Source organism: Amphiprion ocellaris, chromosome 12, assembly GCF_022539595.1.
Source record: "Amphiprion ocellaris isolate individual 3 ecotype Okinawa chromosome 12, ASM2253959v1, whole genome shotgun sequence".
Taxonomy (NCBI): Eukaryota; Metazoa; Chordata; class Actinopteri; family Pomacentridae; genus Amphiprion; species Amphiprion ocellaris.
The window spans coordinates 1,832,693-1,858,507 of NC_072777.1; the positions used below are offsets into that span (position 1 = coordinate 1,832,693).

The window sequence follows — 25,815 nt, forward strand, 5'->3', positions numbered from 1 at the left end:
AGCATCAGAACAGGAGTTGAAGGCAGGAAGCCCACAGCTAGGTGGAGTTACCTGGAGTCATGTGATCTCCAGGAATCAGAGGAGCAGCTCTGACTGACTATGGAGCAGAATGAGGAAATGAACAGTTCAGACTCCATTTTACAGCTGACAGAGGAGGACAACAGGGTGAGAGTTAGTTTCATGGTATTATTTATTTGTGTTCTCTGTGTTTTTATATCTCAGGAGTGTTTTAATGCTGATTGCTGAGGAAGCTTTTTATCTGGTGAATGATCTTTACTGGAAACTGCTTCACTTCCTCTTCTACGTGTTAAAACTGGACAGATATTTATAGATCTCAGTAACTAAAAGTCTGTTGGTGCAGCAGAGAACCAGGTCCAGAAGAAGGAAACTCTCCTTGATAAACTGGGATCTGAAAGTATTTCTAACACTTTGTATGACAGTTTTCCAACATAAATGAAGAGTTTGACGTGTCAGAGATCAACTGTAGACGTGGTCAGAGCAACAACATTTGGATTTATTATCAGAGGTGGAATACAACGAGGAAAGAAGGAAAGAGGAAACACAACTTTTCAGTTTTCTGTCTAAGGACTTTTTCAGAGTTCACTTCTGTGGACAAAGAACCTGAATGAAGATGAATCTGAACTTGTGTGTGCCTTTGACTTTTCTTATTTCCTGAGCTCTCGGTCAGTGTTGCTGCTTTTCCTCTCAGACTGACTGAAGTCCACGAGATGAGTGATTCTAAGGAGGAGGAGGAGGAGGAGTTTCCAGCCTCCAGCCGTCTGTCCATGAAGAGTGACTGGTCCAAAAATGATCCTCCAGACTTCAGTAAAGAACCTGAACCCTCAGACACAAAGTAAGAAAGTGTTTCTGCTGATGGAAGATGAAGGTTTTAGGATGAAGGAAGATGCTCTGCTGAAACAGTCACACAGTGGTCAGAATGCAGAACTCTTTCAGACTGAGATGATCCTGGTCTGGGTTTTAGAAGCAGAAGTTCTGATGGTGTTTCTGTGGTAAAACTGCTGAAAACCTGGATTTGACCATTTACAGCCAAAATTCAAACATCTTCAGCCCAATGTTGAAGCCACTACGAAGACTTTGAGAGTGAAAGAATGTTCTCCAGATGTGTAGCTGATGCTGTGGTTGGTCTTATTGGTTCCTGGTTGTGATGATCCAGATGTTTGAAATGAAAGCTGAACGCTGTGTGTCTGAGGCTGCTGCTCTGTCACAGTTTCTCCATGATTTCTACTCTGAGTTAAAGTGAAGTGAGCCGAGCTGAGCTGATCAAAGTGAGTAAAGCAGTGAAGAACAGAGCAGCTGTCTGTGATGGAAGCTGTTACTGTGAAGCTGCTGCACAAAGTGATGAGTTTGTATTAACAGCAAACTGCAGGCAGATGAGTGAGAGTTTAATCAGACAGCTGATGGGAAAAGAAGTGAGTGGAGTTAATAATAAAAGGAAGCAGCTTTTTATTAGCAGCTGAACTCAGAACAGTAGCCTCACTTTTACTGTTCTCTTCTGCTCTGTGGAGTCAGATGTGGATGTTTTTCTCCAGATGATGTGAGATCTGATGAATAAATGTGTTGACAGAGTGATGAAGAGGAGGGGAGTTTGTGTGGAGGAGCAGCCGTCCAGCTGTGCTTCCTGTCAGGACGTCCTGAAGGATCCAGTCTCTAGCAGCTGTGGACACTGGTTCTGCAGACAGTGCATCAGCTCATACTGGGACCAGTCTGCTCCATCAGGACACTCCTCCTGTCCCCAGTGTGGAAAAAGATCCAGAACCAGCAGCTGTGGACAAAGTAAGACTGAACATCTGCTGATGGACTGATGTGTGGAAACTGAGCTTGTGGTTGTGTTGTCCAGACATGGAGGATGTTTGTGTTTGTTGAGTCTGATTGTTTGGTCTGTGAGCAGGTGTTGGTCTGCAGGAGGTTCTGCAGGAACATAAGATGAGTCTGAGGAGGAGATGTGAACATGCGACTGAAGGAAGTGATGAAGCAGGAGGTGGAACCCTCCTGAACAGGATCTACACTGAGCTCTACATCACAGAGGGACACAGTGGAGAGGCTGATGTCCAACATGAGGTGGTGCATCTGGAGACAGCTTCCAAGAAGAGCCTCCATGACACTCCCATCAGGTGCCAGGACATCTTCAAAGCCTTACCTGAGCAGCAGAGAGCCATCAGAGTGGTCCTGACCAACGGTGTGGCTGGTATTGGAAAAACCTTCTCAGTGCTAAAGTTCACTCTGGACTGGGCAGAGGGTGGAGAAAACCAAGACGTCAGTGTGGTGGTGGTGCTTCCGTTCAGGGAGCTGAACTTGATCAGAGATGAGCAGCACAGTCTCCTCATGCTGCTCCATGTTTTCCATCCAACATTACAGAAGGTGACAGCAGAGCAGCTGGCTGTCTGTAAACTTGTGTTCATCTTTGACGGTCGGGATGAAAGCAGACTTTCACTGGATTTCACCAACAGGAAGGTTGTGTCTGACGTCAGCCAGAAGTCATCGCTGGACGTTCTGCTGGTGAACCTCATGGAGGGGAATCTGCTTCCTTCGGCTCTGGTCTGGATCACTTCCCGCCCTGCAGCAGCCAATCAGATCCCTCCTAAACATGTGGACAGATTAACAGAAGTATGAAGCTTTACTGACAGTCAGAAGGAGGAGTACTTCAGGAGGAGGTTCAGTGATGAAGAGCGCTCCAGCACAATCATCTCCCACATGAAGACATCCAGGAACCTCCACCTCATGTGTCGACTCCCAGTGTTCTGCTGGATCACTGCTACAGTTCTGGAGCACATGTTGACCACAGAGCAGAGAGGAGAGCTGCCCAAGACCCTGACTGACATGTTCTCACACTTCCTGCTGGTTCAGACACAGAGGAAGAAGAACATGTACCATGAGGGACATGAGACGAGTCCACAGGAGCTGATGGAGGCTGACAGAGAAGTTCTTCTGAAGCTGGGGAGGCTGGCCTTTGAACATCTGGAGAAAGGAAACATCATGTTCTACCAAGAAGACCTGGAGCAGTGTGGTCTGGATGTGACAGAGGCCTCTGTGTTGTCAGGAGTTTGTACACATATCTTCAGAAGAGAGTGTGTGATGTTCCAGAAACCAGTCTACTGCTTTGTTCATCTGAGCATTCAGGAGTTTCTGGCTGCAGTCTACATGTTCCACTGTTACACCAACAGGAACACTGAGGTTCTGGAGAAGTTCCTGGGAGAAGAGAGGAATGATCTTTATGTTGATGATGATGATGATGATGATGATGATGATGATGATGATGATGATGATGATGATGATGATGATGATGATGATGATGATGATGATGATAACACAGACATCTCATCCCTGGATGTGTTCCTGGACAGAGTCATGCAGAAATCCCTGAGAAGTAGAAATGGTCACCTGGACCTGTTTGTTCGCTTCCTTCATGGCCTCTGTCTGGAGTCCAACCAGAGACTCTTAGGAGGTCTGCTGGGTCGGACAGAGAACCGTCCAGGAATGATCCAGAGAGTCATCAACAACCTGAAGGAGATGAACAGTTATTATGTATCTCCAGACAGAAGCATCAACATCTTCCACTGTCTGATGGAGATGAAGGATCTCTCAGTACATCAGGAGATCCAAGAGTTCCTGCAGTCAGAGAACAGATCAGAGAAGGAACTCTCTGAGATCCACTGCTCAGCTCTGGCCTACATGCTGCAGATGTCAGAGGAGGTTCTGGATGAGTTGGACCTGGGCAAGTACAGAACATCATGGAAGGGACAACTGAGACTGATTCCAGCTGTGAGGAACTGCAGAAAGGCTGGGTGAGTCCAGATGTGATGAACATGATCAATGTAGATCAGTAGTTCAGTTCTTCAGATGTTCTCACTAGAACATCTCATTCTTGTTAATGTTCCACTTGTTTATTTCAAACATCATGTCAGCTGTGTTTAGTCTCAGATGTTCTTCAGCTGCTTCAAACTCTGTGAAAATGTGGATTTTTCATGTTCTTGTGTTTAAAGCCGTTAAATGAATGAAGACAGTTTTTCTATTTAATTCTAATAATTGTTTCATCAGGCAGTTTTTTCTTCTGAGGTTCTTCCTTTGGCTGATGGAGGAAACATGCAGATCTGCTGAAACACATGAAGAACTGTAGAGGTTCTTTGTGTGGAAGCATTTTCCAGTTTTCAGTGAAGCAGTAAAGTTATTTTCACATGAGGAGCTTCTGAAGTCTTTTCTAATCAAACAGATTTGATCAGATTATTTCACTCCTCTTTAGAGTTTAACATCAGATCTGTGCCATGAACAAACATTTCTGAAGTCTGACAGAAATGATTGAAGGAATTCTTGCTGTCACTGATGTGAACTGAGTTTAAAATAGTTTGAGTTCTTAGTTTTTATTTCACATTATTTTTGGTTTTATCTGATTAATCTGTATTGTTCTTTGTTAGCAGTGTTACATCTAATATTCAGTTTTTGTGCCTTTAAAAGACTCAGAAGTAGTTTTTGAAATGTTGTGGATTGATAAGTAATGACTGTAAATATTTAAAGCTAACTTTCTGTGACAGTGATGAGATGATATTGATGCTGTAGCAGTGATTTGGTTCCTCAGGTAGAGAATAATCCTGAGATGAGTGCAGTGAATGAGTCACTTGTCCAACAGTTTCTATCTAAAGCTTGTTAACTTGGACATGAGGCTCCAGAAACTACTGATCATACAAAGACTGACGCTGCAAAGTGTGTTGGACTCATGGAGCATTTTACTGATCTGAAATCAACTGTTGGTTCTAAAGAGGGAAGTGGTTCCAGAGTCCAGATCTGACATCTTTCCTGATATTCAGTTCCTCAGAGAGAAACTCTGGTGTTTTGTGTCTTGTTGCTGCAGAGAAGAGTGGAATCAGGAAATGTTCAGAGGTGTGAATATATCAGAGCAGAATGCTAGAAGTCCCACTGTTTCCAGAGATCTGATGGACACAAAGCTCAGAGTTGTCTTTTTAATGCTGCAAACCCTGATAACATGTTTGTGAGACGTTCTGATGGAGATAATTCAGCTTTACTGGTTTGTTCTTTGTATTTGTCCCCAACAAGTTTTTCAGAATCTGACTGAAGAACGCTGAGGACTAAAGTTGACTCAGTGGTCTGTCATCACAGGAGAATATTTCCTGATGTTCATATTAATGGTGTTCAGGTCTGATGTTGTCCAGTGATCAGTTTGGTTTGTGTAGCGTTTGACAGCAGATTATAAATGTTGAGTGATGGAGGTGAAGCTGACAGCAGAGACATCATCACCTTTCTACTGGAACTGTTCACTAAAGTGTCCTCTTTCATAACATGCTTTATCTCCACCTCTATCCCTCTATCTCTATCTCTCTACCTCTTCTGTCCCTCTCAACCCGTCCAGCCAGCAGCAGATGGTTCCCCCACATTAGAGCCGGGTTCTGCTTAAGGTTTTATTCCCTGTTAAAAGGATGTTTTCCTGCCACTGTCTCCTTAGGGCTGCTCTGGGGGTTCAGGCATATGGGTTCTGTAAAGCGTCTCGAGACAATTTGACTGTAATTGACACTATATAAATAAAATTGAATTGAAAATTGAATTGAATCATTTATGTCTCATTACAGACTTTCTAGCTGTAAACTCTCAGAGAGTCACTGTGAAGTCGTGGCCTCAGCTCTGAAAACATCATAGTTTTGTATGTCGTCCAAAATGTGATAAAAACGTCAGAGTTTTGTCACGGTGAGTGCACAGGCTCAGGTGCAGGGAAGAGATTACAGACACAGATCAAGTTTTACAATGCTTTATTTACAACACAAGAAAACAAGAACTATAATAATGAGAGTTATCAGCAAAAATCAGTTGTTCATTTGATGAACTTCATTTCCTAAAACATCCAGAATTGGAGCTCATATCTTTGGCAGCTGTAAAGTTTCTGCTCCTTCAAAGTTCACAACACAATGAATGAATTCCTAAAACACTCTCAATGCTGGACTAACTAAATTTCCTTCACTAACCCCGCCCTCTGGACTTCCAGTAAGCTGTGTTCCTATTGGCTGTCCAGGTGGCTGTGTTCCTATTGGCTGTCCAGGTGGCTGTGTTCCTATTGGCTGTCCAGGTGGCTGCTTGGTGTTATCAGGAACACCTGAGCAGCTCAGTGTCTTCCTGCTTTGTTTAGCTGCAGACAAACATTTCCTCTGTTTCTCTTCACCACAGAACCGGGTTTGGTTCCGTTGCTTCAGTTTGTTCTTTAGGCATCAGCTTGCAGCTTCCAGCAGTAAAATTGTCTTTAATGTGTTTCTTGGTGTGTTTTAGGGCTTTGTACTGGATAGTTGTCTTGGTAAATGTGGTTCTTTAGCCACAGTTAGCACATGGTGCTAATGTGTGCAGTGATTAGTGGATTTGCTGCAGCTGAGTTGTGTCTTTATCTTGGCTGTAGTGAGTCTTTAGAGGTTTCTGGTCAGACACATTCTGTATTCTTGTTTGAGAACCAGCGTTGGTTGTCCAGAAGGTAAGAGTTCCTGTCCTGATTCTCTGTTCTCAGAGGTTCTCTGGTAGGCTGCAGGAGACTTTAGTGTTTGGGTTGTGCTAGTTTGGTTTTTGTACAGTTTCATTTGGACGACTATCTTGAGGCCCCTCCATGTGGTTTAGTGAGGTTTTCTGGAACAGTTCTACAAAGCAACCTGCAGCAGAAGAGACTTTGAGAGTTTTTAGGAAGTTCTGGAGACCAGACTTTAGAGCAGCAGAAACATTTGTCAGCAGTTTGAGCAGGAGAAGGTGATCTTCAGAGTAGAAATGAGATGGAAACCTTCTTGACCCGTGTGGTGAGGTCCTGTACCAAGAGTTTGAGCAGGTTGTGAAGAGTCTGTAGTTCTTTGGTCTGAAAGCACAAGAAGAGTCGACTCATTAAAGGAGAAAACAGGAGATATTGTTGCTTCTTCTGTCGCTCTGCAGTTTCCAGTTTCCTTAGACTGAATGTCAAGTTTCTATTTTAAATAATTTCCCATGTGAGCCCAAGAAGACTTCAATAAACTCCCTCCATCCCCTGGACACAACACATTTTATTACCATGTTAAATCTGTTTTTTTATAAATATATTTTTGAGTTTTAATGGTAGTTTTATCAAAGTTTTTTTTCTCTTTGCTTGTTTAGTTTTGTCATCTTTGTGAAAGCTGCTAAACAAATAAAGTTGAATTGATAAAGTGAATAATTGACTAACTCATGATTGTGACAACAGAAGTATATTCATTGTGATTTAAGGGTTTGTTTCATTGTTAAGGTTGGGGTTAAAATCTTGACAGAAAAAAAAAGATTAAAGAAATAAACTACATTTTAAAAAAGCAATTAACTCAAAGGAAAAAACATTTAATACAATACAACTTTTAAAAAGAAAATTAAACATTGAATGCAATTACCTTATAATAATCAGACAAAATAATTAGATAATTAAACAGAAGATGCAAAACATGTAATTATGAAATTAAACAATTTTTTAAACAAAAATATTAAACATTAAAAATGAAATATTTTAGATAATTAAACATTTAAAAAATACAATTAAACAAGAAGATTAAACATTTAAAAAATACAAAACATTTAATTAGATTATTAAACCTTTAAAAAGACAAAACATTTAATTAAAAAATTAAATGTTTAATTAGAAAATTAAATCTTAAAGACAATAAAACTTTAAATAGGAATTAAACAGAAAATACAATGAAGCATTTAAAAAGAAAATTAAACATTAAAAGATGGTAAAACATTTAAATAGAAAAACCTTAAAGATTTGATCGAAAAATTAAACATTGGGAAAGAAAAGGAAATTTTTCAAACAAGCCGATAAAACATTTGAAAAAACAATTAAACATTAAAAAGACAAAACATTTGGAAATCAGACATTAGAAAAGAATAAAAGGTGAGAAAAGAGCAAAACTAAACATTTAAGAAGAATCAAACTAAAGACAAAACATTTCAAAAGACACCAGTTAAACTTTAGAAGATCAAATTAAACAGAAGAAACAATAAAACAATGAAAAAGAGCAAAAACAGATCAAGGTCTTAAAGCTTTTTCTAGTCTGAAATGAAAATATCAAGTTGTTTCTTCAAACTTTTCCTCTTTCTATGTTCTTGGTTTGATTGTGGACAGATTTACTAAGAACTCATTTCAGAAAACTGCTTTCCAGATAAAGTCTACTAGTAGTTGAAGGCATCGATCAAACTAATGTTACCTTCTGATCTCCACAAACTTTACTGTTCAGTGAAGAGAATCAAAGTTTGTTGAGGATTTCTAAAAAACCCACAGGTGAAGTTCTGAGAAGAACTCTGATGGATGGTCTAAATGTGAAATCAAGACTCATGGTCACAAGTTTTAAGGCTTCTGTTAACCAGAAAGTTCAAACTAACAGAGAAGTACTGAGAAACTTTTAAAACTTCAGTCCTCAGACTGTCTGAAGGTTCAAACTAACAGAGAACTACTCAGGAACTTAGAAGATATCAGTCCTCAGACTGTCTGAAGGTTCAAACTAACAGAGAACTACTCAGGAACTTAGAAGATATCAGTCCTCAGACTGTCTGAAGGTTCAAACTAACAGAGAACTACTGTGGGACTTAGAAAATTTCAGCCCTCAGACTGTGTGAAAGCTCAGGTCCTGAGGACTCGGGAGGTGTGGAGGCTTTGGAAAATCTTGGAACTGAGGGTTCAACCCTCCAGCACAAAGGCTGAAGCCCAACCTCCTGAGAAAAACGGTCGAGTCGAGACTCGAGTTAAAAAAAAAACTCGAAAACGACGAAAAATAGATGATAAATGCGCAAAAAAAAGAAGAATTAGTATCTGAGCGAATAGCTCAGGGGGATAAGAAGAAGACTACCAAGTGGAGGGTCGCAGGTTCAAGACCCACGACTGGCAGTTTTCTTTCTTTGTCTTTGTCAGAATTTAGAGAAAATTTAAGAAGTGTCTGGTCTTGAACCAGCGACCTGCAGCTCCATAGGCAAATCCTTAACTCACTGAGCTACAGATCAGATAAAAAGAAATAAATTCGTCGTCCCTTTGACATCGTAGTTACTGAAGTCACCACATGGGTGGAGCCAAGGCGGAGTCTGGGTGGAGTCAGGGCGGAGAGTAGGTGGGGAGGTGGGTGGCGGCCTCCCCCCTCTACTCCCCCACCTCCCCACACCACCCACCACACCTCCCCCCGCCCCACGAGTTCCTCGAGTCTCCACGAGTCCTTCGAGTCTCCACAGGTTTTCCCCAGTTTCTGGAGTTTCCACCAGGTCCGAGGCAGAACAAGTTGTCATGAAGAGGTGTTGAAGTCGACCAGGATGGACTGACTTTTTACAGCGACTAGAAGGAAGATGACTAGAAGAGCAGGTCTTTAACCACCATCCATAAAATCCATGGAGTCGCTCCAGAGAAATGAAGGGACGTCAACTTTTATCAACCTCCATCCACATGTTCAACTTCATAGCTTTACTTAGACATTTTTAGCACCATAAACCTTTAGTATCACACTTTATTATCATTTATTAGGACTTTAATGGAATCCACCAGCAGATTTACTTTTTGTTGACAAACTTTATTCTTGTCGTCGTGGGACTGCAGTATTTAAAACTCTTCCTTCTATTTGACCTCATGTTTATTAGTTTTAGTGGAGAAACTTATTTTAATTGTCCACTAGTCTCTTAAAAACCAAATAATAAATTGGATTAGTCAAGAGGTTTAAATTTCTTACTTTGTCATATTTTAAATATGGCAAAAAAATATAAAAAATAAAGTGTCTTGAGACAATTTAACCTGTAATTGGTGTTATATAAATAAAATTAAATTAAAATTGTATGTATCTTGTAAAGTTGGAGTAATTCAGTCATATATGTTGGAAAACACATTTTCTTTGTCCATTAATCTGTTGATTGTTTTCTCCACTAATTCATTTCTTGTTTTGGTTTATAAAATGTCAAACCCAAATACATTCAGTTTACTGTCATAAAAACCAAAAAGATTTACATTCATGATGCAGGAATCAGGCAGTTTTTCACTTTTTATCTTAGTTTAGTCAGAAAGATAGTTGATAATGTGTGAATTTTTGCAGCTTGTAAGCAGTAAAAGGTTTTAATCTTTGGGGCCGAGTGTCAGAAAACATTTAGAAACCAACATCAACAAAACACTCAACAAAGATTTGAACATCATTAAAGGGAAATCCAACTTTTGCATGACAATGTCTAATTAAAGGACATTTATTTCCAACGTAAATGTGTGATATTCATCCTCTGGAGCTTTCTCTGCACATCGTCTTCCACCTGGACTGGTTTGGTCGGGAGCATGTGCAACAAACATTTGAAAAACTGCACTTTAACATCAATGAATGACACTGAAGTTTAATCTCTACATAAATGAGACTGAGTCTGGATGTGCTGCTCTGTCATTAACTCCTAAGTTTAGGGAAAGTTCAAACAAAAGAGGACAGTTCAGATCAGACTTGAGAATGAGCTTATTTTGAACAAACATCTCAGACTTTCTGAGCTTCAGCACCTCTAGCAAGATATTTTAACAACAAGCAACTCAAGAGATCCAGAAGTTGGAGAGAGTTAGCTTTAGCTGAGCCAAAGAACATGTGGGACGCTAACCTAGCAAACATTTCAGACTTTTCTCTGTGAATTCTGGGAAATAATTTCCTATTTAATGACAGAGCTACACATCTTAACTCAGTCTCATTAAAACAGACTCTAATTCAGTGTCATCCATCCATATTAAAGTGCAGTTACCCAAAATGTTTGTTGCATGAGCTCCAACAAAACCTGTCCAGGTAGAAGGCCACTTTGACAAACAGGAAGTGGAAGATTCCAAGCAGATTTATAGAAGGGGGAACCAGACTGTACTAAGTGTGGTCCAGTATAGAGGGGTGTTTTGTGGGTTTTTAAGGCTGATAATGATTATTAGTGAGACATTTGGAGTAGATATTCATTTGCAGTAAATGAAAGTATTTAAAATCTTGGAGTTAAACTTAGAAGAACACAAACTCTAACAGAAAACTTTGTTGATACGTTTTTGTTTTGTTTACAGATGTTAAGTTAAAGGAGTTTTATTCGTGACGTATAACCAAGCAAATCACTCCAGAAGACAGAGCGACCACAGGTAGATAAAGGTTCAGAGCCAAAGTAGCGCCATTTTTAAATGTATTTATTACCGTAAATCAGTAAAAAATAAAATACTGCTCATCAGTAAATCAGTCAGCCCACAATTACTACAATTCTACAATGTATGTCTCTTTCCTTTGACTTGTTAGTTGTACAATCTACGATGTATATGATGCCGTTTTTTCATAGCAAAGGCTATAATATGATGTTTTCTAAGAGACATACGATGCTACTCTGGTTGTTCTGGCTCTGGGCTGCTGCACTCCTCCTCTGTTGTTTTCTGGATTGTACTCAGCTTCATGCCTTCGTCCATCCGGCCTCCGTTGACTCGTCCCGCCTGCCGTCTCTGGAGCTGAAGCTGGATTGGAACAGACCAAAGTACAGTCCAATCACGATGCCAGCTGCCTCTCAAAAGGCTCCTTCATCTGGCAGGTGGCAGCACTTCTTCTGAGGGGAAGCTGAGCTGGTCCAGCAGAACTTTGGAGATGTGTTCCAGTGGTTGGTGGATGTGTGGGGAGATAGAGAGGGACCTTTGAATTGTTCACAAAGGAAAACAGGGAACCCATTGGTAGTTTTAGTTTAAGATGCTACTGAGCTGTGTTTTTGGGTTTTAAGAGGTGAACAGGAAGAGTTTTTTTTCCTACTGATTATCTTTTACTTTGTTCCTGGTTGGAATGTCCATCAATGTCAACCAGAAGTTCACTTTTAGTTCTGTTTATTTATTTTTATTTTACTAACACCCATTTGCTTTTAACCCCCTCACATGTTGTGTTGTTGTAAACTTACTCTTTCAAATAAATACTCGTCTAACCCTCTGGAAACCAGCGTTTGGACTGTTTTTGTGTTGCTCTTCATCTACTTCAGACAGCTGGGACAAACATTTTGTGGACTAAAGACTAAACTATGAGGTTTTTAGACCAAAGGCTATACTATGACCTTTTTTTTGTTTTAGTTTTTTCTGTCGTTCTTTAGCAATATATCAGAATTTGAACAGTTTTAAAAGTTACTATACTTTTACTTGTGCAATGAAATATTATTCTATGGCATTTTTTAGATGACATATTATACTCTGATGTTTTCTTGAATAACATAATATTTTGACAATATACTGCACTATGACATTTTTTGAACCACATATCAAACATGACAATTTTAGGCAACATCCTATCATTTTGTGCTTTTTGAACCACATAATAATCTATGGGGTTTTTTTGGCCGACATGCTTTACTATGAACTACAGGCCACACTATGTTATTCTTGAAAAGTATACTATACTTTGACATTTTCTGAACTACATCCTATACTATGGCGTTATACACAGAGTGCTTCGGTTACATGTTGATTTATAATCTAGATTTTTTTCTGTTTTGTTTTTTGACAGGATTACCACAGACCTGACTGTGAACACCGTTGACACCCACCTGAGGGAGACGCTGCCTAAGATCTCAAGGCTGCTTGGTCGTGGTCTTTCTGGTCCTGCTCCAGAACGTCTTCATCAACTACGTCTTCTTTTGAAGAGGCCCTCAGATGCTGCAATCTCTGACCTTCAGGAGGAACTGCTACTTTCACTCTGTAACGAGACGGTGGTTATTTTAAAGACCCAGCTCCTGGCAGCTTTGAGTGAAAGTTTAACATCCATCAAAACAGAACTACAGACAATTAAATCTGAGCTGTCGGTCAGTATTTCAAACATCAAGTCCGACCCAGCTGTCCTAAAGCACGCTGTGGGTGAAACGGAAACTTCACTCTCCACATCACCGACAACATCGTCACACTTCAAAGCAGAGCATCTGTCTGCTGAACTTTTAAAAGTGGACAATAAATGTGAAGAATGTGAGCAGCAGCAGCCTGTGAGCAGCGGAACAGATGTGATCAGAAAGAAGTCATTTTCTTTTTTCTTTTCTTTCTGGTTGACTTGATGCTGTCAGATGCAGATGTTGGAGCTGATTCTGATCTTTCAGGATAAAAAGCTGCTTTTCCTTCACAGACTTTTCAGGAAATTATTCTCTCAGGTTTTCTCTATTTATATTTTTATTATCTGTGGTTATTTCATTATTGTAAAATAAAGTTTGAGGCATAAAGACTCATTTAGTTATTTTATTCCTGAAATCTTTGATGTAGCAGAACTAAACTTCCATTTTCCTTCTTGTACTTCTGATATTAGAACTAAACATATCTTCAGCACGGATCATCTGGTTTTAATGAATCAGCAGCAACATCACAACAAATGACACAATTTTCAACAAATTAATGAAACTGATGTCATTTAAAACTATCAGAGTCTGTTTTAGTGTCAAATTAAAGCTGATTACTGACAACTAGAACATTAACGTTACTATTTTAATCACATTTAAGTTTCCTGAACGTTACATTAACGTCAACCAGCAACAGTTTTATGAACTTAATGAACCACATTACAGGAACACAACACACTTCAGCTGCTGACAGGAAACAACACAAACATCGTTAGCTTGATGCTACATTTAGCTGCTAATCAGGACTGCTCAGCTAGCTCGGTTAGCATCACTAATTCACGTTAAAGCTAATATTCACTGGATGCTAACTATCTTCTCTGGTCAACACACACAAATAAACTCCACCAACTCCTGGGGTTCACTGCTCACATTATATCTGACTCTGAAGTTGAACATGAAGTTCATTAAAATCGGCACCGATCAGTAAATTATCATTTATTACCGACCAGCTGTCAGAGTCCTTCAGTGTCTGTTGGTCCAATCAGCCGATGGACTGAATTACTGAACTGAAAACTGATTTAAACAAGACAACAGACAGTAAAACTGTCTGTGGAAAATGTGCTGCTGCTCCACCGATAAATACCAACAAACTAAAACAAACTTGGTTGAAGTGTTGCTTTTAGTGATTGTTTAATAAATAGCAAATATGAGGCTTTTATTTTTCTGGAAGTAAAAGGAAACGTCGCTTATTCGTAGTTTCGCTAACTTAACTTTAGCTGCACTTTCACCATGTTCTAACTGATTGATCATTTTTTAAATATTAAAATAGCTGCACTTCCTTTGTATATCTGGTCATTTCTTATGTTGCTGCTGATTCATTGCAATTATATTTTAATAATATTACTTTAAATACAGATAATTGAAAAGAAAAAAACTGGCTCTGAAAGACTCAATGAAGTGATACATCATCTAGTGTTAAACTGAATAAGAATTCTTAATAATATAAAATGTAACTGACTGAGCTGTATTAATTAAATCCAGATATTTCAAATTGAAAGAAACACAACATTGAAAGATTTTAGTCAATTAAACCTTAAATTCATTTACCAAAGAAAACCATCCTTTAATTTATTACCTTAAAATGACCTACATTTAAAAAAAAATATAGGTGCAAAGTAAAAGTTTCACACTATAAAGATTAATCACTGATGAACATTTAATTGCATTAACTAAATTATTATGAGGAAACAGAAATCCATGTCTAATATTTCTATCAAATATGTTTATGTCTATAAAATGTACTGGACAGCAATAAAAATGTCTGCATAGTGAAATATATGAAGTCCATCTGCATTTATACATCATAATGATGTTTAAATAACGGGAACTGCAGCCCACGTTCAGTCAAGTTAGCAGAATTACGGATAAACAACGTTTCCAGGTATGTCTTTCAAAATAAAAGCCGTGATTTGTTTTACGGAAAAATTACGTGACTTCAAAAAATGTGATTTTGAAAATGTAAATCAAACTGTAATAAGCGTTAGCTAGCTGCTCCACTTGCTCTGAATATTTTTGTTCTCGTCTTTGTCAAGCCCAAACGAAAAATGAATCCATATTCTGGGTACATTACCGACAGCAGCGTCCCTGGAGTGACCGGAAAGGTTAGCCGAGCTAGCGGAAGTGCTAATGAGGTCTGCTCTGGCACGGATTATTACCGTCACACGTGTAGCTTTGAAAATAAATCTTCTCCAGGACACAGAGCTGTAGCTCCGTTTCAGTGTGAGTTCTAATGTTTCTCTGTGTGACTGTGTCTGACTTCCTCTAATAAAATCCTCCTGTTCACTGGGAGCTGCAGCTACCAGAGATATGAATATCTGTGTATGGGTCAGACTGACTGAGCTGAGGAGCAGCGATTGGTCAGACTGAGAGCCGGAGAGCAGCGATTGGTCGACTGAGAGCCGGAGAGCAGCGATTGGTCGACTGAGAGCCGGAGAGCAGCGATTGGTCAGACTGAGAGCCGGAGAGCAGCGATTGGTCAGACTGACTAACGAGCCGAGGCCTCTCTGTCCCGCCCACATTTACGCCTTCTGCTGTTTACCTGCTGCTGCTAACAACGTTAGCGTCCAAAAGTGAAGATAAACTCTACAGGTAAGTCATTTTTGTAACTAGTTGTACTCTTCTCCACATATGGACAACATTACATACAAAGCAGTGAAGTTACTGTAAGTTAACATCAGACTGTAACCTCTGATATAAACATGTTCTAACATCGTGTTTTAAAATTGTTCTGTAAATGAGTTTTCCTCATTTAGTACTAACACTGATGCTACATCAGGTTCGTCAGTGTCATAAACTAGTTAACTGTTAGCTGTAGCTAAGTTTCCTGCAGATCACAGCTGATCAATCATAACGGATCGATAACTGCTGTTTTAATGATCAGCAGATATAAATAAATCTACGTTTATATTCCTCCACAGAACTGTTACTGATGAATGTAAATCTCTCAGTTCAGTTCTGAGTTAATATCTCTGTTCTTTGCTTCAGTTTTTTCTCTACAACAGTGTATGGTGAGATAACTGTGGAGCTCATGCTAATGCTAATGATACATTAGAATAAAATTGAATAAACTTTATTGTCCATCTAAGGCAGTAAAATGGTCTTTAGCCTCAACCAGGAAAAGAAACATTTCCATAAGATTAAAAAATAGGACAAAATACAACACTCTATTGTGTTCCATTCATATCCTGATGTGTTCACTCTGATATTTAATGTTCCTGCAGTTGGAATGAAAGAACCTTGTAGATCTTTTCCTCACTGTTAGTGTCTTTTCCTTCCAGTCTTGGTCTGGATCATTGGGAACATCTAGTCTGATGGACTGAGAGCTACAGAGAACATGAACATCCAGCTGTGGTTGTCTGAAGTCTTTTCTCCTTCATCACTGTGAGGAAGAGCAGCACTGATGTCCTCCTCATCCTTCCAGTAATAACAATAATGCTGCAGATTCAGCTCCTCTCTTCATAATACAACTTGTCTTGTTACTGTTCAGTTTTTACACTTCACTGTCAGCAACACATTATGTATTTCATCCATTTATTACATGTGTTTACACATCTTTAAAGTTCACAATAGTTAAACAATGTAGTTTTTAAATGTGCAATAAAGGAAATAATGAAGCTCCTGACCTGAATGTGTTGATGTTTTAATGCTGCATATTTGCTATAAATAACATGGACTTTTTAGATTGTATTTCTGCTCCAACATCAGAAGTTCATTTTAAAGTGTCCCTGGATAGATTTCCTATTTCATATAGTTTTCCAAGCACTGAAAGACAGAAAGGCCTGTAGTCACTTTAGCTTTAGAGGAAAGGATTTTATTATCCAGCTTATCTGTGCTGTAATTTAAATGCAATAACTGTATTGTTAATTATTACTTTGATCATATTTTGGGAGGTTATTTTTCTAATCTGCACTAAGATGTACTACAACATGTGAATCAGTCATTAAATGTTAACCATTAGAGAGTAGATTTACTGTTTTCTCCAGTTTAACTTAAGAGACAGCAGATATTCAGGACTACTGACAACACAGAACCTTAACCTCACTGTTTTAATCACATTTAGGTTTTCTAAACGTTACATTAATGTGAACCAGCGTCTCCATGAACAGTTTTATTCACTAAATGTACCACATTACAGTAACACAACCCACTTCAGCTGTTTACATGAAACGAGCGGAACGGAAAACCCAATTGCCAAAATATGCACGGACCCTTAAATGTGAATATTTTCTGGTTTCTTTCCTCTTTTATGACAGTAAACTGAAGATCTTTGGTCTAAACACGACATTTGAGGAAAATTTTATCTACATTTTCTGACATTTTAGAACCAAACAGCTGATTAATTAATCCCCAAACCCACAGATTAATCGATCATAAACATTAGTTGCAGCTGAATAAAGAACTCATTAAATGTTTAAAATCTTCAGGTTCATATTGTTTGTTTAAACACATGGAAAACCTTCAGAAATTATCTATTTTTTGTTGATTTAAATACAGAAATAATGCAATTTAACGATCACACGCTGAAAGATTAATGATTCATTTGATTAAATTTGTTTGTTTTTACCATCAAAACGTCAATTATTTCTTCTTCTCTGTGTTTGAACTTAAAAAAAAAAAAGTTAATTTTTTACAGTGTGCTCTCTTGACACTCTGAGCTCCTTCAGGTGAGCTGAAACTGGACACCTGACCGTTGCCATGGCGCCGCTGAGGAGAAGCAAAGGATGATGGGAGTTTAGAGCAGCAGATATGTTGGAGCTGGAGGATCCTTCAGCTGCTTTCTGTAGTCTGATGGTGGTTTTATAGTTTTATAAAGTCCAGTCAGGTGTGATCTAAACAGGTGTATCTGGACAGGTGTATCTGAGCAGGTAATCACTCTGATTGATGCTCCTGAGGACGAACCACGGACCTCAACACTGGTGAGTCGACAAAAACCTGCAGCATCCTGAACTTGGATGGACGTTTAGACCTGAATATTCTGTAAAATCCAGAGTTTATTTACTGTTTCTGTCAAAATCTAAGTGAACTCCGGCACTGCGACGGTCAGAAACGAGGCCACAAAGCCCAACGTGTCTCCAGTTACAGAGTTATCTGCTGTACTGATCATCTTTCCTCCTCTCACTGTTGATTTGTGACGACCGCATGTCAAATACAAAACCTGCAGAGTTTATATTAACGCAGTTTTAACTTCAAAAACCGCAGAATTAATTCATGAAACAGCAACAGGAGGAGTTAAAGCAACTTAGATGGGAATAAAACTGGCAAAAAATTAGATTATCTGTAATTCAGTATAAAAAAAGAACACAATGAAAAACAGTAAAAAAAATAGCAGCAAAGGTAAAAATATGTAAACATGTTTTAAAATATGTTTTAAAAAACTGTGGAAAACTACAAAAACAACTGTGACAAATATTGTGAAAAATACATTTAGAGCTTCTTTTCGGTGCTCTTATTGTGACAAAAACAAGATTTTGAGCTTCTAAATTGTGCTTTTATTGTGAAAAGCCCCTACAAAACAACACTTAAAGCTTCTTCTCTGTACTCTTATTGTGAAAAACTGTAAAAAGAAGACCTTGAGCTCCCACTTGCTACTCTTCTTGTTAAAAAACAAAAACAAGCCTTTCAATGCCTAGTCGGAGCTCTTATTGTGAAAAAATGCAAAAAACTGTTTTAAAAGAACTGTGAAAAACTGGAAAAGATAAGACTTTGAACTTCTAATGTGTGCTTTTATTGTGAAAAACTGCAAAAACGATCTTGAGCGCCTACTTAATGCTCTTATTTTGAAAAAAACAACAAAACGAGCTTTTTAACGTCTACTCTGTGCTCTTATTGTAAAAAAAAAAAAGAAAAATATTGGGAAAAATACATTTAGAGCTTCTTGTCAGTGCTCTTATTGTGAAGAAACAGACAAAACGAGACTGAACTTCAGTTCTGTGTTCTTATTGTGACAAAAGCAGCAAAAACAAGTTTTGGTCTCTACTCAGCGCTCTTATTTTGAAAAACAACACTTTGAGTTTCTAAATTGTGCTCTTACTGTGAAAATACCTTGCAAAACCAAGACTTGGAGCTTCATATTTGTGCTCTTATTGTGAAAAACTGCAAAACAAGACTTTGAGTTCCTACTTAGGACTCTTATTGTGAAAAAAGCAACAAAAACAAGCCTCTCAACATCTACTCTGTGCTCTTATTATGAAACAACGTACAAAAATTATGTTTACAAAATGTTAAAAAGAAACCTGACAAATCTTAAGAAAAAACCATTTACAGCTTCTTTTCAGCGCTCTTACTGTGAGAAAAACAGCAAAAACAGGATTCTGGGCTTCTACTCTGTGCTCTTAATTTGAAAAAAAAAAACCCAAGATTTTGAGCTTCTAAATTGTGCTCTTACTGTGAAAAAAACTGAAAAAAACGAAACAATGAGCTTCTATTCTGTGCTCTTATTGGACAAAACCGCAAAAACAAGAGTTTGGGCTTCTACTCTCTGCTCTTAAGTTTTTTTTAAAAAACAAGTTTTTGAGCTTCTAAATTGTGCTCTTACTGTGGAAAAACTGCAAAACAAAGACTTGGAGCTTCTGGACCCTGTACTGCTAATGTGTGCTTTTATTGTGAATTACTGCAAAAACAAGACCTTGAGTTCCTACATAATACTCTTATTGTGAAAAAACAACAAAAACAAGCCCTTTAACGTCTAGTCAGTGCTCTTATTGTGAAAAAAATGCAAAAAATATGTTTGAAAGGTGATATGAAACAAATATTGTGAAAAATACATTTAGAGTGTCTTTTTAGTGCTCTTATTGTGACAAAAACAGCAAAAACGAGCTTGGGCTTCTGCTTGGTGCTCTTAATTTGAAGAAAATAGATTTTCAGCTTCTAAATTGCACTCTTGCTGTGAAAAACGGAAAAAACAAAACAACTAGCTTCTTTTCTGTGCTCTTATTGCGACAAAAACAGCAAAGACAACAGTATGGGCTTCTACTCAGTGCTCTTAATTTGAAAAAACAGGATTTTGAGCTTCTAAATTGTGTTTGAATGAATGAATGTTTATTAATATTAAACCTAAATATCAGTTCCTATTAAGCGCTTTTTAAAAAACTGTATTCCTGACCTCCTGCAGACTCGGCGAGCCCCACCCCTCCACCAGGAGGAGGTCAGCGGGCAGAAGGAGGTCCAGAGCAGCAGAAGGTGGTCCAGCAGCTCTGGTTCATCGTGGTGATGGCCGCCGTGGCTCTGCTGCTGATGGCCGTGGTCCTGGGAGTCCTGCTGCACAAAGTGAGACCATCTGCACGTTTAATTGGGTTTAAAATGTTTTAGTGTGAAGGAACCTGCAGTGAAACTAAAGATTCAGCCACCAGAGGGCAGCAAAAACAAGATTATAGGCCTTTAGTCTGTGCTCTTATTGTGAAAAAACACAACTTGGAGATCCTACTTGATGCTCTTATTGTGAAAAATACACACGCAACACTGAATTTTAATCTGTTCTCTAATTGTGAAAAAAACAACAAACAAGATTTTGTGCTTTTACTTTGTGCTCTTATTGAGAGAGAAAAAAAGCAAAAATAAGAGTTAGACTGTCTGCTCTGTCCTCTTGTTGTGAAAAATATATTTAGAGCGTCTTTCTCTTATTGTGACAAAAACAGCAAAAACAAGAGTTTGGGCTTTTACAAAGCGCTTTTAATTTGAAAAAAAACAAGATTTTGAGCTTCTAAATTGTGCTCTTACAATGAAAAACCCCAGCAAAAGCAAGACTTGGAGCTTCTTCTCTGTACTTTTATTGTGAATAACTGCAAAAATAAGACCTTGAATTTCTACTTAATACTCTTATTGTGAAATAAACTAGCCTTTAAAGTCTACTCTGTGCTCTTATTGTGAAAAGGCCCTGAACAGACCCCCGTTCTCCAGAGAGCGCCCCCCACTGCCCATCCAGAAGAGGAACCCGGCAGCTGTTTATCCGGCCAGCAGCTCTGCTCTGGTGAGAAAACATAAAAAAAATAAATGAAAATAAATAAAATAACATTTATCAGCTTGGGAAAATTCGATTATTTACATTAAATTACAAAATAAAAACATGAACATTTGATGACTCCACCTTCAAAATTCTTGTTTCATTTTGTTGACAAATTAAAATCCAAATCTTTACAGACGGGACTTTAAATATCTCTTTTAATTACTCTTTTTTTTTTTGTCATGTTACATGTAAATAAACCTACTCTGTAAAAACCTGAAAAATATAGACAGGAATAAAAATTAATTAATGAATAAAATAAAACGCAAAATGCAAGAAAGATATTTTAAAAATTAAAACTAAAAACTAAAAATGTATTCAAAAAATTCTTGAAAATGAATAGTGTCTCGATAATGTCTGAAAATTATTTTTAAAATGTCAAATGTCAAATCCCAGAAATATTTTTAAAATGTCTGAAAAATGTGTGGAATTTATTAATAAAATGTAAAAAATAAATAAAAAAATCTAATAAATAAAATCTCTAAATATCTATTTTTTTATTTTTTAAATTTATTATTTTTTAATTGTTTTATACCTTTCTATATTGAAAATATGACAAGTATTAGTATACAACCTCCCCAGGTAATTCCCTTACTGTGAAATTGATTATTTCTGTCACAAGTGTTGTGAAATGTATATATTTTATGTGGAATTATGCAAATCAGATACTATTTTATTAAATCTATCCAACATGTAAAGTCAAACTAACCCTTATTGTGTGTTTTTAAGGTTTTCTCTGCACTTGTTTGGAGGTTTATGGGCAGAAAACGGGTGAAAATTGATTCAAAATTGTTTAAAAACATATTTGTGTCGACACACTGAACACCAGAGTTCATTAATAACTGAAGTGTTTCCTCCTGTCCAGTTCGACACGGTTCCTGATACGACAGGATTCTCCAACACCGTGACCCTGAGGGGCTTCACCATGAGGATGGAGGTACTACCAGAACCATATGAACCTCCAGCAGCTCTTCATGGACGATGAGATGTTTAGACGTTTCAGGAATGTTCTGTGTTTCCAGGAGGTACCCGAGGCTAAACTCCACCCTGCTAATGACGCCCCTCCTCCAGGTGAACTGGGCATGCTCAGTGTAAACGCCCTGAGACGCAGTGTCAGCCAGGTGATGGACGGAAAGTCTCTGACCGAAGATGACGACGTCTGGGACCCCAACGTCTCCGGCCACGATAGCGGGATGGTGAGAACCCAGAAACTAAAGAACGTGAAGAATTAACTAAAGAACTTGAATGCTGCCGTTTGAAAACTATTTAACAAAGATTCTGGTCCTTAGTCCTTAAGATTTTACCTTTACTGCTGAGAAACATCATGATGCCGCCACCATGCTTCACATCATGATGCTGCCACCACCACCGTGCTTAACATCATGATGCTGCCACCAACATGCTTCACATCATGATGCTGCCACCAACATGCTTCACATCATGATGCTGCCACCACCGTGCTTCACATCATGATGCTGCCACCACCGTGCTTCACATCATGATGCTGCCACCACTATGCTTCACATCATGAAGCTGCCACCACCATGCTTCACATCATGATGCTGCCACCAACATGGTTCACATCATGATGCTGCCACCAACATGCTTCACGTCATGATGCTGCCACCACCATGCTTCACATCATGATGCTGCCACCACCATGGTTCACATCATGATGCTGCCACCAACATGCTTCACATCATGATGCTGCCACCAACATGCTTCACATCATGAAGCTGCCACCAACATGCTTCACGTCATGATGCTGCCACCTCCATGCTTCACATCATGATGCTGCCTCCACCGTGCTTCACATCATGATGCTGCCTCCACCGTGCTTCACATCATGATGCTGCCACCACCATGCTTGACATCATGATGCTGCCACCACCGTGCTTCACGTCATGATGCTGCCACCACCGTGCTTCACGTCATGATGCTGCCACCACCGTGCTTCACGTCATGATGCTGCCACCACCGTGCTTCACGTCATGATGCTGCCACCACCGTGCTTCACGTCATGATGCTGCCACCACCGTGCTTCACGTCATGATGCTGCCACCACCGTGCTTCACGTCATGATGCTGCCACCACCGTGCTTCACGTCATGATGCTGCCACCACCGTGCTTCACATCATGATGCTGCCACCACCGTGCTTCACGTCATGATGCTGCCACCACCGTGCTTCACGTCATGATGCTGCCACCACCGTGCTTCACGTCATGATGCTGCCACCACCGTGCTTCACATCATGATGCTGCCACCACCGTGCTTCACATCATGATGCTGCCACCACTGTGCTTCACAGTGGGGATGGTGTATTTGGGATGATGTTCTGCGTTTGGTGTCCACCAAACATATCATCAGTGTCTTGGTGGCCTCCCTCAAAAGTCTCTCAGTTCTTGAGGACGTCCTGCTCTACTCAGATTTATTCATGTTCCATATTCCTTCCATTTCTTAATGATGGATTTAGCTGGACTCAAGAGATCTTCAGGAACTTTAAATGTTCTTGTATCGCCCTGATGCTTTTCAACAACCTTTTCTCAGTTTCTGAGTGTTCTTTAGTCTTCATGGTGTAGTTTTTACTTTAACTTAAATTGACCCGGATTCAGTGTTTAACAGCAATCAAAGATTAAAACTTCCCAAGAGTGGTGAACACTTTTTATAGGGGCTTTAGGTAGAAAACAATCAGAAAAGACCCACAAAGCAAAAACACCGACTAGAAACATGTCGCTGTATCTTCAGTTTAACAAACGTGACTCTTTTGTCTTGTAGTTTATGGACGACGAGGAGTTTGTTGACACCATTAAAGGCTTCAGCACCGTGAGGAAGGAACACACCATGTTCACCGACACCAACCTGTGACCCGACAGAACCTGGACTAGATTAGTTAGAGGACACGTCCTCAAACGTACCTGAAGTTCCTGAGTGGAGTGTTCCAGACGTCTGCAGGAAAATAAAGAGAACATGGTGCTGCATGTTTGGACAATGGAGTGGAAGGAGGAAACATCTGGTTTAGTCAAAGGACAGAACACAAACTGGAAAAGACAAAAGAACCAGAAGATGGACAATCTTACAATTACCCTTTTTATTCACGATATTTTGCAGAGAACCTTCGGTGTTTTTGTACTTTTTCTGTTTTTCATCTGAAAAGCTCCTGAAGTCGTCTTCTCTGTATTTGGGATGTTCTTTGGTAAAACCTGTTGAGAACTTTGAGAGGCTGGTGGACGCAGTTTGTAAAGTGCCATGAAGTTAGTCAATGGTGGAATTACTGTTTTTTTTCTCAAAAATCAACACTGAACAAATACTGCTGAGCCACAACATCAAAACCAGCTGAACATTGTGGTTGGTCGAGTTGAGGCTTCCATGGATCAGACTTTTCCTCGTTCATCGAACAGAATCTTTACTGAAATGAGATCTGGGGAATTTGTAAAGTTCTACAAAGTTCTACTAGTGTTTTCAGGTAGTTCTCTTCCAAGTTCTCCAAATGTTCTTCTTAAAGTCAGGATAAATCTCTCCAAAAATGTCTTGAACCATTTGCTGAATGTTATTGAGGTGGGGATGTTTTATGGAAGATCTTTCTAGAATGTGTTCCCTCAAAACATCCTCAGAACATAGTAGGTAAAACGTTCTTAGTTAAAATATCACATTAAAAGAACGTTCTGTCTTTAGAGGCCTCGATGACATCTTGAAGACATTTCTTGATGTTGGTTTAAGGAGATTCTTCTTGTGTAACGTCATCTAAATGGTAAAATGTTCTTTTAACATTGACCCTGAACATTTAAACTTGCTGAAAACATCTAGAGGTCTTCGTTAGGTTCCTCAAATCTTTCCTGAGCAGTTTTTGTGCTCTGAAGCTGTGTTTTGGTGTCGAATTAACATCTACATGATTGTAGAACTTGAGGTTTCCCAGCAGAACTTTGCATTGGTAGAAGATAATGTTATTCACATTACATGTCAGTTGTTTTAATGTTGAGGCTCACTGTAAGAACTTAAATGTCCAGATAAACGGATTTAGTTTGGTCAGATGGAAGAAATTCAGCTACTAAGTCCTGTTTGATTGATTCCAGTATTGATCTGATGCCTTAGTTTATGTAAAAACTAGCAAAACACTGACTTTAGACACCTGGTTTCTGCTTTACTGGCCAATGTTTCATACTTCAGATTTCTTCTTCAAGCAAAGTCTTAAATTGATCAAGACACCCTTTCACAATAAAAGCTCAGCACTCATTAGCCTGAATATGGATCTGGTGAAATTTCATTTGAACGTCTTCCAAGTCATCGACATATTTCTTAATCTACATCATTTAAAAACACAAAACCTCCAAATTCAAATAGTTTAAACCGTTTTAAGACAACAAAAACACATTAGCAGTTCCTTACTTTGTAATAAGACAGCAAAAATGTAGCTTCTTGTATTTTCTGTCATATACAGGTTGAACAAAAGCTTTTAGTTTTTCATTTTAAATGTAGTTTTTTGTAGAAAGAGGTCAGAGTTCAGGGGTGAATGTGTTCCTGAAAAAAGAAAAAATATCTTTGGGTTGAAGCTTGGAACAGAACTTGCTATGGAAGATTAAAAAGATTTGAAACTTTCAGACATATTAGTCTGTTGTAACTTATTTAAATTCAAACGAGTATCACAAATTTGATGACTGAGATTCTTTTAGCAAACCAAAAGGATCATTAATGGGTTAAGAAAATTATCCATTAATAAATAAAATGCTGCAGATGCACGTTTTCTAGGTTTTTGCTTCATTTTGATATTATTAATAAATCCTGTATTTAAACAAAAGTCTCATTGAGATCTGAGTTTTTCTTGTCTTCAAACAAATGACGTTTAAAAACAAACGAATACACAACCTCCTAAATGACTAACTTGTATAAAATGACTCAAATATCACCTAAAATGACTGAAAACTTTGCCAAAATTACAAAATTTGGTTATTACTGAAAATTGTTT

General features: G+C 38.6%; 2 protein-coding genes and 1 long non-coding RNA gene across 4 annotated transcripts; 2 read left to right on the forward strand and 1 right to left on the reverse strand.

Annotated features, from left to right (window-relative positions):
* Positions 1-171: 171 nt before the first annotated feature.
* LOC111578911 (NLR family CARD domain-containing protein 3-like) lies at positions 172-13,188 on the forward strand. The gene is given in 4 exon segments (XM_055015809.1): positions 172-853; positions 1,586-1,794; positions 1,910-3,803; positions 12,483-13,188. Coding segments are annotated over 4 exon segments (2,766 nt in total). The 5' UTR covers positions 172-728; the 3' UTR covers positions 13,021-13,188.
* LOC129350172 (uncharacterized) lies at positions 11,128-22,286 on the reverse strand. 2 transcript variants are annotated; one of them, XR_008603478.1, is made up of 3 exons: positions 19,958-22,286; positions 12,523-12,671; positions 11,128-11,630 (listed from the first exon to the last, which is right to left on the reverse strand). It is a non-coding gene; the product is annotated as an uncharacterized LOC129350172 (long non-coding RNA). The 2 variants fall into 2 exon arrangements; XR_008603477.1 differs by lacking the exon at positions 19,958-22,286 and adding an exon at positions 14,927-15,066.
* Positions 17,560-25,641, forward strand: si:ch211-57i17.5 (usherin). Its single transcript, XM_035955398.2, has 6 exons — positions 17,560-17,771; positions 19,967-20,121; positions 20,726-20,821; positions 21,720-21,791; positions 21,877-22,050; positions 23,631-25,641. The coding sequence occupies exons 2-6, from the start codon at positions 20,065-20,067 to the stop codon at positions 23,718-23,720; spliced, it is 489 nt and encodes a 162-aa protein (XP_035811291.1). The 5' UTR covers positions 17,560-17,771; positions 19,967-20,064; the 3' UTR covers positions 23,721-25,641.
* The last annotated feature ends 174 nt before the right edge of the window (positions 25,642-25,815 follow it).

What these genes read in the sequence shown, in the direction of transcription:
- si:ch211-57i17.5 (XM_035955398.2), top strand. Translation starts at nt 20,065, where the DNA reads ATGGCCGCCGTGGCTCTGCTGCTGATGGCCGTGGTCCTGGGAGTCCTG. An exon ending in CGGCCAGCAGCTCTGCTCTG is followed by an intron (nt 20,822 to 21,719) that starts GTGAGAAAACAT and finishes CCTCCTGTCCAG; the next exon opens with TTCGACACGGTTCCTGATAC. An exon ending in CCGGCCACGATAGCGGGATG is followed by an intron (nt 22,051 to 23,630) that starts GTGAGAACCCAG and finishes TTTGTCTTGTAG; the next exon opens with TTTATGGACGACGAGGAGTT.